The sequence below is a fragment of the Myotis yumanensis genome, unplaced genomic scaffold (assembly GCF_028538775.1).
Source record: "Myotis yumanensis isolate MYYU_CA2020_CCGP unplaced genomic scaffold, mMyoYum1.0.hap1 SCAF_9, whole genome shotgun sequence".
NCBI lineage: Eukaryota > Metazoa > Chordata > Mammalia > Chiroptera > Vespertilionidae > Myotis > Myotis yumanensis.
In genome coordinates, this window is record NW_027223760.1 from 40,596,805 (window position 1) to 40,615,876 (window position 19,072).

At 35.2% G+C, this 19,072-nt stretch overlaps 1 protein-coding gene across 1 annotated transcript in view; it reads right to left on the bottom strand.

Moving 5' to 3' along the window:
- The window catches only part of SEMA3E (semaphorin 3E), a 233,406-nt gene that overhangs the window by 18,554 nt on the left and 195,780 nt on the right, over positions 1–19,072 (bottom strand). The window contains exons 12-16 of the mRNA XM_070424157.1: positions 17,219–17,310; positions 14,941–14,982; positions 12,378–12,544; positions 8,442–8,509; positions 6,926–7,065 (exon numbers count right to left, since the gene is read on the bottom strand). Coding sequence (XP_070280258.1) covers positions 6,926–7,065; positions 8,442–8,509; positions 12,378–12,544; positions 14,941–14,982; positions 17,219–17,310 — 509 coding nt within the window. The remainder of the gene's footprint in view (positions 1–6,925; positions 7,066–8,441; positions 8,510–12,377; positions 12,545–14,940; positions 14,983–17,218; positions 17,311–19,072) is intronic.

Sequence of the window (19,072 nt, forward strand, 5' to 3'; positions counted from 1 at the left end):
TGAGTCATTTAGGGTTGCTGTTTCTTTGCTGATTTTTTGTCTAGAGGATTTATCCAGAGATGTCAGTGGTGTATTAAAGTCCCCTACTATGATTGTATTGTTGTCGATCTCTCCTTTGATATCTTCCAGGAGTTTTTTTATGTATTTGGATGCTCCTGCATTGGGTGCATAAATGTTTACCAGGGTTATATCTTCTTGTTGTATTGATCCCTTTAGTATTATGAAGTGGCCTTCCTTATCTCTGGTTATAGCCTTCACTTTGAGGTCCATTTTGTCCGATATAAGTATTGCTACCCCAGCTTTCTTTTCCTTTCCATTTGCCTGGAAGATATTTTTCCATCCCTTCACTTTCAGTCTGTGTGAGTCCCTTCTAATGAGGTGGGTCTCTTGTAGACAGCAAATGTATGGATCATGTTTTTTTATCCATTCAGCCACTCGATGTCTTTCGGTTGGAGCATTTAGTCTGTTTACGTTTAAAGTTATTATTGAAAGGTTCTTGTTTGTAGCCATTTCTTTTTTTGTGTGTGGCTGTTTTCTTTCTGAGCTTTTTATTTCCTCTTTTTACACCAGTCCCTTTAGCATTTCTTGCATTGCTGGCTTGGTGGTGATAAACTCCCTTAGACTTTTTTTGTCTGTGAAGCTTCTTATTTCCCCTTCAAATTTGAATGATAGCCTTGCTGGATAGAGTATTCTTGGATTCAGTCCTTTGCTTTGCATCACTTTGTAAATTTCCGTCCATTCTTTTCTGGCCTGATGTGTTTCTGTTGAGAAATTATTTGATAGTCTAATGGGAGATCCCTTGTATATAACTTTCCGTCTCTCTCTTGCAGCCTTTAAGATTCTCTCTTTGTCCTGAACACTTGCCATGGTAATTATGATGTGTCTTGGTGTGGGTCTTTTCGGGTTCACCTTGTTTGGGACTCTTTGTGCTTGTGTGACTTTTTTCTTCCCCACCTCAGGGAAGTTTTCAGATATTATTTCTTCGAATAGGTTTTCTAATCCTTGTTCCTCTTTCTGTTGTTCTGGCACCCCTATTGTTCGTATGTTGTTTCGCTTCATATTGTCCCAAAGCTCCCTTAGGCTCTCCTCCTGTCTTTTAATTTTTTCTCCAATTGCAGTACAGTTTGGGTGTGTTTTGCTTCCTTGTCTTCTAATTCACTAATTCGGTCCTCCGCTTCTCCTAGTCTATTGTTGATGCTTTCAATGGTGTTTTTTATTGCAGCTATATCGCTCTTCATTTCTTGTTGGGTCTTACATAAGTTGATTTTTTCATGTGTTTCTTCTTGCTTCTTGCATAAGTAGTTGATTTTTTCATCTGTTTCTTCTTGCTTCTTGCATAAGCTGTTGATTTTTTCATCTGTTTCTTCTTGCTTCTTGCATAAGCTGTTGATTTTTTCAGCTGGTGAGACGGTTTGCAGCTGGGAAGGGCAGAGCTCCCCTGGAAAGGTTAAAAATCAGGGATCTGGGCAGGAAAGTTTGCCAGACCTGAGCCCAGAGGGTCGGAGGGAGACTGCATGGCAGACAGCGGCGTCTCTTGGGACAGACACAGCCCCTGACTGGGGAAAGGAGTTCCGCGGGTTTGTGGGCGCCAGGAGATTTGAGATTTCGATTTTGTGATTGCGGAAAACTGAGACTAAAGGGGGCATCCTGAGGAGCTGACCAGACCATGCAGTGCCCATAAGAGAGAAGCGTTTCCCAGATCATGCAGTGCTGCCTCCTGATCACCACACCCTCTGTCTGAGGAACAGCAGCTGTACGTGAAGCCTCCCCCCACCAGCCAGAAGAGCCACCACAGCTGTGAAGAGCACCCACCAGAGGAGCTGCTGCCAACTGGGAAACAGCTGCTACCGCAACCATCCGAGCAGCAACCACGACCCAAGGAGCCCCTGCCACCCAGGGAGCAGCCACTGAACAACTCAACATCTACATATGTCAGTGAGATCAAACATGGGTAGGCAAAGAAACCCCCAAAGGAAAGAAAAGGAAAACTCGCCAGAAAAGCAGCTAAGTGATACAGAGGCATGCAACATGACAGAAAAAGAATTCAGAATAAGGGTCCTAGAGTGCATACACTGGACAGAGGAAAAAGTCAACAACTTATTCAAGAAGCAAGAAGAAACAGATGAAAAAATCAACAGCTATTTACATTCTTATATTCACTATAAGACTATGGGCTTCAAAGAGGCTAAAATGATGACTTATTCATCACCTATTAAAGTAGGCTTCAAGTGAACTTTGAGTTCAAAATATTAATTTCAGACACTTTAACAGAGATAAGAGCAGAAGGTAGAAAAGGTATTCCATCTGAGATTTAAACAGCCTTCACAAGTCTCAATAATACCAGAGAGTTTTTGCACATTGCTATTATGTGTATAAGGTAGCCACTTGTACATCATTTGATCATGACAGTAAAAGGCACATAATAGTTAATGTTGTGCCATTGAACATAAAGATTTATGTCCCTATCACCTGAATGATTACCTGTTCCACATTTATCTTCACCCCACCTACTATATTCTTAATACAATTACCAAAGTATTGGTATTGTATTCTTTATGAAACCAATTTTTATTGTTGTTAATCCTCACCCGAGAATATTTTTCCATTGCTCTTAGAGTGGAAGGAGGAAGAGATGGAGGGAGGGAGGGAGGGAGGGAGGAAGGGAGTGATAAGTGGAGGGAAGGGGCGGGGGGGAGGTGAGAGAGACACATCAATTGGTTGCCACTCTCATACACACCAACTATGGCCAGGGATCAAACCTGCGACCCCTCAGTGCATGAGCTGATGCTCTTAAAACCAAGTTTTGATATATCATGGCTCTGCTGAAAACTACCCAATGGCTTTCTACTTAACTTAGAGCAAACAATAAAGCCACTCTATAAAATTTTACAAATCCCTCCTTGAGCTGCCCTTTACCTACCCTATGACTCACAGTTATTAATCTTCCTAGTGCTCATTCCCCTCCAGCCACACTGCCCTTCAACCTGATTTTCTTGGAACATATCAGGTGCACTGGTACCTCAAGGGCCTTTGTACCATCTGTTCCCATTGTCCTAAAAGTTCTTCTCCAATGCGGTCATGTGGCCTATTACCTCCCCTCTTTCAAGTCTTCTTCTAAATATCACTTTGTTGGTGAGCTTCCATGATCACCCATTTAAAAAACTGCAACCTCTCCCTGCAAGTAATCTCTCTTGCATTTTCCCACTTAGGATCATCTGATACATTAATCATAATTATTATTTAGTAGTATTGTTGTTGGTTGTCATTATTATTATTATCATCATCTTTCTCTGTTGTCCAAAATACAAGTTCTATGAAAGCAGAATATGTGGTAGGTGCTTTATGGTAGATGCTCAATAAATAAGTTTCAAATGAATGAATTAGGCAAATGAATAAATAAACCCAAGAAAATGAGATAGAGTCTCTGAGTTTTATATCTACATAGACTCAAATGATAGAACACACTTATTTTGACACAGAATTGTTCTTCTACTAACAGGCATAGAGGAGAAGTCTGAAAAGATTAGAAATACATTGATGTGTATATCATATACTAATGACTCCTAGTATTAATGCTTAGAGTGGGAAATGTTTCAGTTAATGTGCCATTGAACATAAAGATAATGGCAGGTTCTCAGACATCTAAATACGATGTTCCTGGCTTTGCACCAAAGCTGTAGCAGTATGCACCACTAAATTCTGATGGGAAAAATATAGCTATATCTATAGCTACATCTATAGCTACATCTATAGCTATATCTATAGCTACATCTATATATCTATATCTATATCTATATCTGTATCTATACATCTCAAGCTGACACCAGGAGCATTTATTTCAGAAATCAAATTCCAGAACTTCACCAGTAAACTGTTTTCCATTTGGCCCATGTCCCAAAGCATCCCAAACTGTACTTAGAATTCTGATTTCAGAAGGTTGTGTGGTTTAGTTTAAAGAACATAGATACCTGTATTTGAATCTACTTTACTAGCTGTGGGTAATCAGGAAAGTCTGTGTCTCAATGACCTCATCTATAAATACATTTTTAGAATAAAATGATATAGTCTAAAAATGCCAGAAATACCTGGTCCAAATCTTGGGTCTGTCTTCGTTTATGAGCTATGGCTCTTTTAGTTTTGTTTACGAGCTATGCTTTGTTTCCAGCTATGTTTATGAGCCATGCTGACTGTTTATGAGCTCTGCTTCTTTTAGTTTCCGCATTTGTAAGATGAGGATTACTATGTCTCATGTGCAGTTGTGAGATCTAAGGATAACAAGGTAAGGCACTAGCATGGTTTCTGTGTGCAGCAGACACACATTAAAGAACAGCCCCATCTATCAAGTCTTTTCTGCTGCCTTTTCCCTCTGTACATCACAATAACTGAGTCACCATGATTAGCCAGGTCATCAAGCCAAGGAAAAATGCTCCTTAATGAAGTACTAATAAAGTAGACTTTCAATAAAAATTTATGAAATAAATAAAAAGTGTAGAGATTATGTTTCATATATGGTATTTAAGGAAGCAGGGAACTATAAAGTACATTTTTAAGAGAAAATTGCAGTAATCCAGTTTAGAAACTAGACAACTGAATTGTTAGATGCTATCTAAAGCATTTTTAAAGATTCATTTCAACAAAAATATCTGCCTGAATATGAGTGTCTGTGTAACTTCAAAGGGCTGAAATTGGATTGCAGGCCGATACTCCAAACTCAAAATTTCAGTTCAGTAAAAGGAAGATGTACATATGACAATCAATTTTCACAGAGACTCTGATTTGACTTCAGGAAAATGACTTCTTGTGCCTTACAGTGTGCATGATGAGCCTTGATCGCCATAGTCGGGTACCCTCAAAAGCATTTCCAGGGTCAAGATTTGATAAAATAATTATCTTAGCTGCCTCATAGTAACTGTAATAAGTACAAACACAGTTTTATACACAACTCTGAACTCAAAATCTTTTTAAAAATACTCTAAACAGACTCCAAAATGTTTAAAAGGCACATTTGTTTGTGTATATAGCAGACACATTCAGCTTCTGTTGATGTCAACAATTTTGGGTGTTTTTTTTACTTTAGATTGTGAATAAATCAGATTGCTATGTCTATAGAAATTAAGTTCATTAAAAGCTAAACTTTTAATGAAGAAAGTACATTCAAAAATTTAAATATCAGTGAATATATCAGTAAGGGCTACTTAAATGTAGTTGAAAATTGGGACTAAAATATGGGTAAATCAGAAATTATATCAACAATGTGAGAAAGAAGCTTAAAAGTGAACATTGTGATGGATGCAGCATGTCAAAATTATTTGTGAAAGATTTCCAAATAAGACAGTTTATGGTGAATTCCAATTAGAAACAGAATAATCTGAATGAAGGAAACTACTGATGAAAGAATCACTTCTCTGGCTTCTGAAGCCATTCAACTGGATAATTACAGAATATTCCCAGGTCCTCTCTTGCCAAGTGAGTTATGATGGAATTTAAAAACCAGTTTCACCTCAAATTTGTGGAATGGAAAATACGTTAGTGCTAAATCAATAATTTACTTCAATGAAATGTGCTATAACATTTTGGATATGCATTTATTCTTAAGGCATTGTAAAATTTAGGGGGATTCTCCTTTCCAGATTGCCTCTTTATATTATTTCTAGAGCCTTTGTTAAGTTGAGGCGACTTACTCTGTAATGGCTATACTAGGAACCTGGGATTTACAAATTTAATCATCTTTCAGAATGTAATGTATAATTTTGGATCAAAGTCATGTTGGATTTTTAGTTTCACAATAGGCTAGGGAAAAAAGCATAAAAAGTCAATGTATTCTATATTTGAAATCAATAATGTTGGCTTCCAATGACAAATGTTTGGTCTCTAGCGCCACAATGAGGTGGAAACTCCATTCAGTCACTCTCTCCATTCTGCACTTATTAGCTCTCCCTGGTGTCCCATGGCAGGTCTCTAGAATTTCTTTCCCTCATTCAACATGCAACCTTTTCTTTACCAAGCACCACGTCTCCAATATTCACCAACATCTATTTTCCATTAATGTAACCAAATTTTCTTTTACTTTCCATTTTTATAACCCCACTTTTGTGAAAATTGAGCTCAAATCCTAAATCAACATCAACAAAGATTTTGTTTTTTAGGTGAGGGGACATCAACAAAGACTTATCTGTTTCTCTGCTTCATGCCCTTGACCTCTTCCTATAAACAACCAGCTCCCTAGACTTGCATTCTTTTATCCAGTAACTACCTCCAGACTATTCTGTATGTATGTTTTCAATGCTGCTATCCTCCTAAACATTGCCCAAATTGTTCTTCTCATTATTTAAATGATTATAGAAATATAAGCTCCACCACTAAATCTGGTTAATAAAAAGAGCTGATGCCTTTCTTTTGTTCCCTGTGGACTACAGTGGAACCCCAGCGTCAATGTGTCACACATGTTTAACAGCTTTATCAAACAACCAGTTTAATACCGCTGCTATTGTTGTTGGTTTAATTTGATTATCCATAAGTCTTAGATACAGTGTTAATGGTGTTTAAGTTTGCTATTTTTCTAGAACATTGCCTTGGGAGGTACAAGTTAAGAGCATCATTTTGATAATATGGCACTAAAATCATGAAGCTATAGTTTCCTCCTGAATAAAAATCTAGCCTCCAGGATCTAAATTATATATATAAACATATTTATATGTAATTTATTTATATTATATTTAATTCAGATGTATATAAAAATCTATGTGTATAAATGTTTGAAATTGATATATAGATATAAAACACACAATAAATAACCCCACTTTTTAAATGACATGTATAGCATAAGAAGACTGTTTCTTTTTAAGCATCCAATAAATAATCATCTATTGGCTAATTGCTCACTATATGAAAGACACCATGGTGTGAATGTGCAGCTTTGAATTACCTCCTCTTTTCTTGTGTCATGTCCTTTCTGTACAAACCAGATCACTTTCGCTTGCAAAGACCGTGGAGTGCATTCCAGCAACGTACTGTTGTTCTCTATGCCATATGCCAGTCGCTCTTCAGTCTTATCCAAAGCATCCCCTACAATAGGAATGTTAAGATCAGCCTTGAGACTTGGATTTTATTGGTAAATAATATTTCTAAAAGATTATTCATTAGAGCCCTGAATAACTCTCATTTATTGCTAATTTCAACGCAAGTTAACTTAAATGAGTTTTTTAGAGTTAGTGGGATACCAAAATCTCGACACTAAAGACACAGCAGGCTTTTGGGTGGGACAGGAGGAAGAAACTGGGAGTTTGGTTTCACAGGATAAGACAATCAGGAGGACAGTAAAAGGATGCATCAGTGTTAAATTAGTCATCAGTGTTAAATATATAGGAAATCAGTGGCAAGTGCTTAGCAAGGAAGGTAAGAAAAGGTGAGCAACAAATGTTCAAGTAAGACATAGGGCTCAATCCACGGTTACATGAGACAAAAGCAGACAGCAGAAATCGAGGCGATAGGGCTCAATGTAAACAAAGAGTGAGTGGCATCTTGACAAGGGATTGTACTTTTCCAGTTATCGGGCTCCTGCAGTAAGAAAAGGGTAAGAAACTGAACTAAGGATTTTGTGAACCAGAGCTTCTTGATTGTAAACTGTATCTTGGATCAGAAGGGCTCCCACTGAACTTGAACCCAAATTTGCACACAGGCAAGTATACCTCACTGCAGTGGGGAATAAAAGCAAGTGGATTTAATTTTTGTTGCTTTAACCAAGGTCAAATTCAACAACAAGATCCCAGGGCTTTTCCCCTATGCCTGTGTTCTCACCTTTAAAACTGACCCCTACGTTTCTCCAAGATTACGATCCGCCTTTCTCTAGCCAATATTCTCAGAGACTTACGTCCTGCACAAAATCCTGAGTCAGCTTAGGGTCCATCAAGTTACTACTGGACCACAGTCTCTAGACCTGTGTCTAAACACCTCTGGTCTCCAACCATGGTGCCCCTTCCTTCCGGGACTTCCCGGTGAAACCGGTGACAGTAAGCACAGCCTGTGCACCAACCACCATCACGGTGTGAAGAGCCGCAACACTGTTCCTACCTACCCCTGTTCCTCAGAAACCAACATCTGTGCAGCCAACCCCAGCTCTCAGCTTGTTCTACTTTGGGGAAAGAGTCAAAGTTTTTCTACTTTATTCTATCCCCAAACTTAGTAGGGAACTTAACACAAGTTAGAGCACTCTTGACAAAAGTGGTGGTATTACTAGTATATACAACTTCATTTACTGAATCAGAAAAGATTATAGGTCAAATTTATATTTCAACTGCATGGAAGAAAAAAGAATACTTTCAGTAACACTGGGCTTGTATACATCAATCACAAAGAAAACAAGGACCCCTTTTAAGAAATGTACGATATCTCTGCAATGTACATTGTAAGTAACCCATAGCAATCAATTTCCTATGGATTACCGACAAACTGCTGGCCAAAGCACTGCTGAGCTGCGTTTCCATGCCGAACGTCTTGTCTGCGGAACCGCCTGAAAGAAAGTAAACGCATTTAGATGTTCAGATTTCCATTTTTCCAGACTTTAAAATAGAGCCAAGTGCGTTAAGGATTCAAGTAGCACTCTGCTACTGAAAGAAATTGATCAGTCACACAAAACAAGGATAAAATCTGAGTTTCATTATTCTCAATATTTCCATTGAATGTTATTCACTGGATAAGATGCTTATAACATTATTCTTTAAATGTTCACATAAGTTTGAATTCTGGATACTGAATCAATTTAAGAAAGTTCTCTTTTCATTTTATTAAAAATTTAGATCAATAAGAAGTCTAATTTGAAATGAGGGTCTTGGGTGGTAAGGCATGTGTGCAGATAAAGGAAGTAGAATTTGAAGCAGAGTATTTGAGTAAAAAATACATAAAACTCCTTTATAAAATAGTACATGTAAAAATGGTATTGGAATCTAAATACCTTGTTCTATAGCCATCATGATCAATCAGTTCAAACACAGTTGCTAATCAAAAGGTAACTAATAACATATTTAACTTACTCTTTTATTCAGACATCATATATAGAAATTATATGCTGCTATTCAATGTGGTGGTGTGTTGTACATTTTTAAGAGGATATTTTGCAACTCTGTCTATTAGAATCAGGGTCACTTCTAGCATAGTTTCATATTTTACAGACTGTTTAGATATATAATTGAAAAATTATAACATTATATAACATTATAGAAAAATTCAGAATATATATATATATATAAAATCATGTTTTAACTTTGTAAGAAGCTTTCTGAGGGATTAAATAATGGGAATTATCATTATTAGTATTGGAATTCTAAAATCAAGATCTTCAGCATATTAATTCAGATTATAGATAAAACAGAAGTATTCCATAAAGGCAGAATATACCACTTCTCCAAAGCATGGCATTTCTCCAAAACTGTGGGGAAAACAGAAGGCAAAGCAGAAGTTTTACCCCAGAGAGATGGTGCGGTTTCCTAGTGACAATGAGAAGCTTTAACCATATGCAATGATAAAATTTGGAAAAGGGAATAAAATTCAAATCCCAATGCCACCACTCACATGCTATATGATCTTACACATATCGCTTTCATTTTCTGGTCCTCTGTGTCCTCCTTTGTAAAACAAAATTGGTCTGACACCTAAAGCTTATTTTAGTTTCAACTTCTTTTTTTCATTCTAGGTTCCCTTCACTGCCTCTCCATAATGATAATGGAACATTATTTCAAGATATGGAGTACATTCTACATATGAGCTCAGATCTTAGTTAACAACTCAATACTTAAACAATTGTTTAAGTACTTCCCTATATTGAAAGCTAGAGCAGATGAACACTTCTAATCATTTTTTAAGAATTATGACCTATGTATAAAAGCATGTTTTGTTTTTAAATAAAAATTATTGATCAGCAAACCTTATCTATAGATCCAAGATTTTACAAAGTTAAGATTAAATCTGCCACATGGATTAATCTATTGAGCTAAACTGAAAATAAAACTTGACAAACAAGTAAAGAGCAAAAGTAAAAACTTTTATGCTTCTATGTTAATTCCTACTAACATCCACAGCTATTATACAACTGGTGGCAGCTCTAGGTGAGATTTTAACTGCTTTTGTTAAGTACTCACTACACCGAGTATTTCTTTGGTACTGGGAATACAAAGTGTTGTGAGCAATGATGGATGAATAATGGAGCAGAGTAAATCACTAACGTGAAAAATGGTTCCCACTTTGCAGAAATAATCATGTGTCATGTGTATTATACAAGTGACATGAAAATAAAGGAAACTCCAACCAGATAATTCTAGACAAGCAATGTCAATACTAACCATGCAAAAATGTGTTTAAAATCACTGAAAAAAATGCATTCTAAAAGAAAGATTTCATACGGCTTTCATTCATTGTATACTCCCCTAATATAGCTGTCCCTTATTTCAGCACTTAAAAAGGAATGTAAATGCTCAGGAGTTTTAGAAAGGTTATCCAAAGTTGCCTTTTATTCTCAAGGTTGCATATTTTCCTTATGTCTCTTGCCTCATAGAAACTTTTTAAGAGAACACTGGAAATAGACAAATTACAAGAGCAAGGAGAAGAAAAAGACTTAGCTCTATAAATTTTAGTGTATTTTGGAAGACTATTTTAAACAAGTGGTTTTGATTGTATATTAATCTTTTTTTTCCCCTCTGTTGACTCATTTTCACTCTATGAATAGAAAAGTATTTATTTTAGTGACCAGTTTTTAATTTCTGCTGCTAGCCAGGCCTGAAGCAAAATGATCTGCTATAAAAGCAAACTATGTTCCCTTCATGTGCTGGAATTTATCCAAAAAGTTCTCCTCCAGGGGTGAGTGATGGTTCAAAAGAATGTGACACCCCTGAAAGATCTCCATTACATGTCACTGAACTGAACTAATTCATTCATGAGCACGGCTCCTGACTCCAGCATTTCACTCCTTCCTGCCTACAATTTTGCCCATTCATTTAACTTTTTCTAAATGACTTTTTGTCCACTCCTTTTAAAATATGCTACCAAGCTTTTGGTTGTACCACCCTTATAAGAGGTACCATATACCAAGAAATATTTACCAATGGAAACGGTTCAGTTATAGTTCTTCATCACTATTAAATGCCTAATAAAAAACCTCGTTACTCAAACCTTGTATCAAACCCTTATGAGTTGAATAAGCCATTAAATAATATATTCAAATAATAACATGGATATATCTGTAATAATTGTTTTTAAATATGAATAATACTTTTTAAAAAATCAATTAATTTGCTTGATTCTTTAATAGAGTTGGTAAATTATTTAGTTTATTATTTAGTCTTCTGAAAGCATCTTTTCACTCTCTGCTAATCATATCATTTCATTTACTCATTGAAATGTTAATTTAGCTAAGGCCAAATTAACAAAAGTTTTGAATTAGTGACTAAGTTTTTTTAAATGAGGTTCTATTATATATGTGAAACTATAAAGAACACAACTATATTAATTGGGTTAAATTAAATTTTGAAAAAGGTTTAAAGAAAAGTTATCCAAAGTGAAAGAGTAAGAATATTGAAGTTTGTAAAAATTGCTTTTCAGCAACGAAATTGTATATAGTTCTATATTTTTGCTTTTTATTATCTTTGGTCACTTTATTAAGAGAAAAAGAGAATTGCTTGTTCTAAATAAAATAGAAATATTTTTCCTTATATTTTACCCCAAAGAATTTCATAGAGCTTGAGTGAAGAAAAATTTTTATTCTTCAAAATACTTGATACACCTCAAGATCTCCTGTTCTAAGAATCTTGAGATTTGCTTCTTTAAGAAGTGGCAATGACCTTGCTGAACTGTAAGCATTAGAGTTTGGAAGTCTTTAAGTACCTTTCATTTGTGTTGAATTAAGTCACATGTTTCATTAATTATACAGGTCATGAATTTGCTTAGTAGTTAAAATATTCACTTTCAAAATGAAATAAATGAAGACCAGCTGGTTGAGAGGACATGGGGCAAATGCAGGATGTATTTTAGAATTTATTTATTTATTTTCCTTTTAAGTCTTTGAATCCCTCATGTGTGGTGGCCTGCCATTCCCACATTTTAAACTGGTTTCATGTCTTGCAGCAAAAGTTTCAGAAGGGGGAAGAGTTGATTCAAACCTGGGTAGAAAAATAAAAATCTAGTAGTGTGCTCAGCTCCAGTTTCTACACAATATTGATGGGTGTTATTTTCAGGAAAAATTTAAGTTTTCAAACTCATAAATAAAATATGACTAAATGATTAATTTAAATAAAAAAACATAGCTATTTTTGTGGAATGGGCTCAGAAGAAAAAAATGTGTTAGCATTTTCCTAAACCAGGGAAATACACATTCGAGGACTCTGTCTCACCTTTTTGCATGTGTGCCTGTTGGGTAATACCGGGAACAGGATATGCCATCCCAGGCACAGTAAGGGTCTCGAGCCAGGCAGCAGTCAGCACAAGCACTTCCATACAGGTCACACTGATGGAATCTGACTTGAGCCACCGCAGAAGCAGATCCAACATACAGCTGTTGCTATAGATTCAAAGAAGAGAGGCCACGAGCAGAAATTAATGGACAGAACTCTCACTGAGCTCTTACACCAAGATGTTCATATTTATACACAATTACCTCCTTGAATAGTCACTTAAATGACTGCAATAGATAATGGAACATCGGTACTTTAATTTCGCCAAGATATGAAACTTAGACTTGGATGCATAACTAGCAAAATTGCTAGAGTGGCGGCTTCAAAGTTCTCAAGAAGTTGACTTTTATTTTATCCATTGTCTAAGTAGAGAGAACCTTTCATCTCCTAACATTATAATTCTTTTTAAAAGATCTATAGGCATGTTTTGTAAGAGATTAAATTAAAAAATGGACTATATTTTTTTAAAATCCTCGCTGGAGGACATGCTTAGAGAGAAGAAGGGGGAGAGAGGTAAAGAGAGAGAGATAAACATAGATAGATAGAGATAGAGATAGAGAAATGTCCATATGAGAAAGAAACATTGAACCATTCGCCTTCTGTAGGTGCCCCAACCAGGAATCAAACCACAACCCAGGTATGTGCCCTGACCAGGAATCAAACTGGCAACCTTTTAGTGCCCAGGATGATCCTCAACCAACTGAGCCACTCTGTCTGGACAAAAATAGTATGTTTTTGCATTTAAAAATTTTTGATAGCCGAAACCGGTTTGGCTCAGTGGATAGAGCGTCGGCCTGCGGACTGAAAGGTCCTGGGTTCGATTCCGGTCGGGGGCATGTACCTGGGGTGCGGGCACTTCCCCAGTGGGAGATGTGCAGGAGGCAGCTGGTCGGTGTTTCTCTCTCCCTTCCTCTCTGTAAAAAAATCAATAAAATATATTAAAAAAATTTTTTTTGATATCATTGACATGTAACATTACATTAGTTTCAGGTGTGCAATGTAATAATTTATTTTTATATATATTGCTCATTGATCACCACAACAAGACTAGTTAACATGCCTCACCATACATAGGTACAAATTTTTTATTCTTGTGATGAAAACTTTTAAGATCTACTCTCTTAGAAACTTTCAAATATTCAATACATTATTAACTATAATCACCATGTTGTACATTATATCCCCAGGACTTAGGTATTTTATAACTGGAGGTTTATACCTTTTGATCACTTTCACCCATTTTGCTCAACCCCCACCCCATGCCTCTGGCAACCATCAATCTTCTCTGTACTTATAAGCTCTTTTTTTTTTTTTTTTTTTAAATTTCACATCTAAGTGAGTTCATATGGTATCCACGTCTTTTTCTGACTTATTTCACTTAGCATAATGCCCTCAAGGACCATTTATGCTATTACAAATGGCAGGATATTCTTCTTTTATGGCTGAACCATATTTTTATGAACAGAACTCTCTAAAATGCTAACACATAGTGTATACCACATTTTCTTTATCCAGTCATCCCTCGATGGACACTTTGGTTGTTTCCATGTCTTGGCTATTGGAAATAATGCTGCAATGAACAGGGGAGTGAAAAAATCTTTTTGAAATAGTGTTTACCTTTTCTTCGGGTATATACCCAGAAGTGGAATTACTGAAACATATGGTAACTCCATTTTTAATTTTTTTAAGAACCTCCATACTTTTTTCTAAAGTAGCTTCACTAATTTACATTCCCACCAAGAGTGTACATTGACATATAACATTTAGAAGAGTGATGTAGACATACATAGAATGACATGGAATAAACTGAAAGATATGTTGGTAAGTAAAAGGACAAGTAGCAGAACAATTAACATTGCATGTTCCCATTTTTCTAAACATAAAAGGTTATTTTACTAATAAATTTGAAGAATATATGCAACTGTTTATGAGAAATTTATACCAGAAACTAGTATCAGTGAAATGGAAGGGAGGGCCTGGATTGCGTGGCCCAGTGGTTGAGCATCAGTCTATGAACCAGGAGGTCATGGTTCCATTCTAGTCAGGGTGAATGGCTGGGTTGCAGGCTCCATCTCCAGTGTGGGGCATGCCGGAGGCAACCCATCAATGATTCTCTCTCATCATTGATGTTTCTATCTCTCTCTTCCTCTCCCTTCCTTTCTGAAATCAATAAAAATATATTTTAAAAAATGGAAGGGAGGTTTGTGTTTCACTGTACAAACCTTTTGTGTTACTATTATTTTTGAAAAAACATTAGCGAGAACTTATGGAATAATGTCTTGTAATTGTATATGTAAATCTATTCAAGTCTACCTGTCTAAAAAGAAAATATATTGCATGTGAATCACTCTATATTTTTCTCAGAATAAAACTATAACTTGTTCAGATATAAGCACATGTTCATATATAAGCTCTTTATCCTTTGACTTTAACTCAGACATGGAAAACACACACACACACACACACACACACACACACACACACATACACACAAACAACTTACTCTCTTTGAAGAAATCTCCATAGAAATAATAGGAACTGGATCCTGAAAAGTTAAAAAAGTTTCCTTTTTCAGAAAGAAAATATAGGAACATACCTTACTATGGTTATCAATCACCTAAATTCATATAATATGTGAGTAGTCCTATGCCAAGAAGTCTATAGCTTTCATTTTAGTAAATCGATAGACAAATACAATATTAAAAAACAGCTTTCTATTTAAAAACCTTTTTCTAAACTAGTGGGACAGATATGTAGCTGAGAAAAGTAGTGAATAATTTAAGCAGCTTACCATTTGTTCTGAAATGTACTTTTTATATTTGCATTTGAATATTATTCATGCTTTGGAACCTCAAGTATCTTTAAATAGAACAATCAAGTTAGAGTGTTTTTTCTTATAAAAGTAGTTGAATCATTAAAAGTAAAAGTTATTATGTCTTTGAATAAGTGTTATTGCTAACAAACCCAAAACATTAGTAAAAATTATGGAATAATGTCACATAATTATAGATGTAAACCTACTTTAATTGACTTATCCCAAGCCTAAACAAAATACTTTTCAATTGGAGCTATTGTGGTTAATAATAGTGAACCCAGAATACTTTGAACATGATGAATAACCTCTATGTTTTAGACATGTACCACTGAAAGTAGAACATAGCTTTGAGAGCCTCTGTGTTATTCTAGGGATGGTGATTAAAACTAGAGTGTCTTTAAGGAATACCACAAAACTGATCAATTCTGCAAGTGGAGAAGCAATTGGCAGGTGAGTTTCACTCTGTGGATGATTTCCCTTAGAAGAATTATGTTATGAAAGAGAAAATTTCATGTGTCATTTAAAAGAAAAATTTTAAACTATAGAATCCTAAATGCATGTATGCATGCATTCAGGCAACAATATTTCTTAAGGTTTAAGATGAACAAGATACTGTTGTGGATGCTGTTACTATGAGCATTATGGTCTCTAATGTGAAATGAATTCTTACATAGAGGTCCAATATGAAAAATAAACAATAGCATAGCTGAGCTGGTTGAAACAGAAACATGTTTAGGTTCGGGTTTAGTTTTGGGGAATCTAATCTCCAAGACAGCCAGGGTGAAATGAACTGTTTTTCATCCATAAAATATTTTGGTATATGTTCATTACATACATAGACAGCCAGTCATTCTTCATTATGTATAGATTGTGTGTCTGCAAATTTGCCTACTTGTTAAAACTTATTTGTAACCTCAATATCAATATTTGTGGGGTTCTGCAGTCATTCAGGGACATGTGTACGCAGCAAGGCAAAAAATTTGCATTGCCCAATGTGCAGTCCCAGCTGAGGTTGATCCAAGCTGCCTTCTAGGTTCAGCTCTCACATTGTAAACAAGCGTCCTTTTCATGGTTTATTTGTTGCTACGTTTTTCACATTTTTGTGCTTTTTGTTGGCGATTTCAATGTTTAAAATGGCCCTTAAACATAGTGCTGAAGTGCTCTCTAGGGTTCCTAAGCTCCAAAGGCTGTGTTGTGCCTTATAGAGAAAATACGTGTGTTAAATTAACTTTGTTCAGGCATAAGTTATGTGCTATGGGCCACAGGCTCAGTGCTAACTTACCAACAGTATACACTAAATAAGGGGGCTTTAAATAAAAAACGCACATTATGTATTGATCAGTTGACAAAAAGTTGTGACTGGAGACTCATGGGAACCTAATCAATATTTCCCTAGGAGCAATGATCAGTAGTTACTAATTCAGTGTTTACGGTCTCTTTAAAGAATATAACTGCCACAAATATTGAGACTTGACTTTGTGTGTGTGTGTGCGCATATATACAATTGTATTATCATGTCTAATCTTTCCATTACCATTTTGAATTTTTTCCTTTTTTAGTAAATTCTGTATAATTGATATGTATAATGTGCTTATCACACCACAGTGTCCCCAGTATAAAACCTACTGTTGTGTTTTAGTTGTCAGTTTTCATTATACATTTGTACAAGATGAAACTTTGCAATAATCATTCAGGAATTCATATGTGGTTTAAGCGTAATTTCTTTAAGTCACACTCCATGCATTAAAATTCTTCTCATGTTAGGTAATTACTGGCCTCTTTATTTGAAGTCTTTGAAAACAAAATAGATGCACCAGGATTTTAAATCATTCCTCACTTCAAATCACTCCAAATCCACAACATATTTGTTAGAAAAAAAATTGACATAATGTCTTTTCTATTTACAACTCACTTGGAATTGTCTGCAATGGATAAATGTTGGCTGAATTATTTTTACTAAAAATACCTTGAATATCTGAAGTTCTTCTAGAATTACTTCTTCCATTGATTCTGTTTCTTGGTTGTAAATTGTGATTACTTTCAGCACAATTCCATTATCTGTATGGGAAAAAAGGGAGAGAGAGAGAGAGAAACTAGAAGTTTTATCACATTTAGTCTTCAAACAATTCAAAACCATATATGATGAAGGAAAATTCATTACCTGAACCTACATTTCTGGTAAGAAACTTTACTTTAAATCTTAGGGACCAACACACTATGAAGATACACACACACACACACACACACACACACACACTTTTATTAGAAAAGTGTCAAGTACATACTATTGAGAGTGTAGTATAATGAGCCCTCTGACACTAATCATTTAGCTTCCATAATTATCAATAATTTTGCAAATTTATATTCACATTTTTAAATTATAGCTTATTTTTATTATTCTTGATATTCTGCACTTGTTATTTACAATGAAAAAGTCAATACAACACTCATTTGCTTGTAAAAATAATTTGGTGTAGTGCTGGAAATAAATCAGAAAAAAAAACCACTTTGGAATTACTGATCTAAGAATTTCTGTGGTACTTAACAACTCGTTCAAAACTTATCAACTCATATTTAGGTTAATAATATTTGATTAAAATAAAACAAATAATAATTACCTATAGTGTATACTAAAAGGAATACAAGTAATCATAAATTGTAAGGCCAAGCATATTCCATAAATATCCCACAATTATTACATCAAGCAAAAACAAAGATGAAACTCAAATGATTAATTTGCCACTAGTGATTTTGCAATAAGGACTCTCTCTATAGATAGATAAGTAGATAGCTAGAGAATATTAAAGCATATGCCTGGGAAATTTTTTGGGAAAATAACTATCATTTGTGGGCTTTTCCTCACACATTAATTAAATATGTTCTTTTATGTTGAAAAGCTGTGGTACAATATGATTATATCTTTGAGTTAAACATGGTTTGCATGATAACATAAGTACATTCCTGATATTTCTGAAATTCTTTCAAATAGCTTTGGTTAATCTAACAAGAAAGTATGTCTAAAAACGTTCTTGGACTACTTTCCAGGACATTTAAAAATAACATACTTTTTTCCATGATTAATTTTATCAAATATGATCTTGCCTATAGAATGAATTTTCTTTCTTTCTTTCCTTCCTTCATTCTGTATGTAGAATGCTTACTCTTCTAAATAGCAACTGCGGTAGCAGTTACTATGATGAGTATGAAAAAAGAAAGAATCAATCATTTAAGAAGCTTTTTAAAAGACTACAGAATTTTAAAGTACTTGACAGAATTTGCTACGTCTTACTCTGGGTGCTAAAAGATTCCAAGTTCTCTTCCACAAGCTAAATCAAATGTATGGCATTAATTGTAATTTTATATTTACTTGAAATTTTACTTTTAGCATTTTTGCTACAGTTTATTTTATTTATGCAGAATATTATAGCTTTGGTCTAAAAGTTTACCTCCATTATGAGTAACACTTGGCCTGTTGGGTACAAATGGTTGATTCTGATAGGGCCTGATAAACATTGCTGTGATTATAGGTTTAGGTGAAATGATTGTCCCAAATGTTTAAAAAATCATGAGATGTTACCAAGCAGCCAGAGTTGGCAACAGACCCGGGAAATGACAAGAGAACCATCTACATACAGTCCTTACTTCCTCTATGAGAAGTTCTACTTGAGACCGGCATTGTTTACTAACAACAGTGATTTGTTCCTTCATGTATTCATTTGTTTAAATGTATTAAGTATTGACCATGTATCACAAATTAGGTGCTGTAACTGCCCCAAATCCTCTCTTCCATTGCAGCAAATAAGCAGTGTGTAATAGGCTA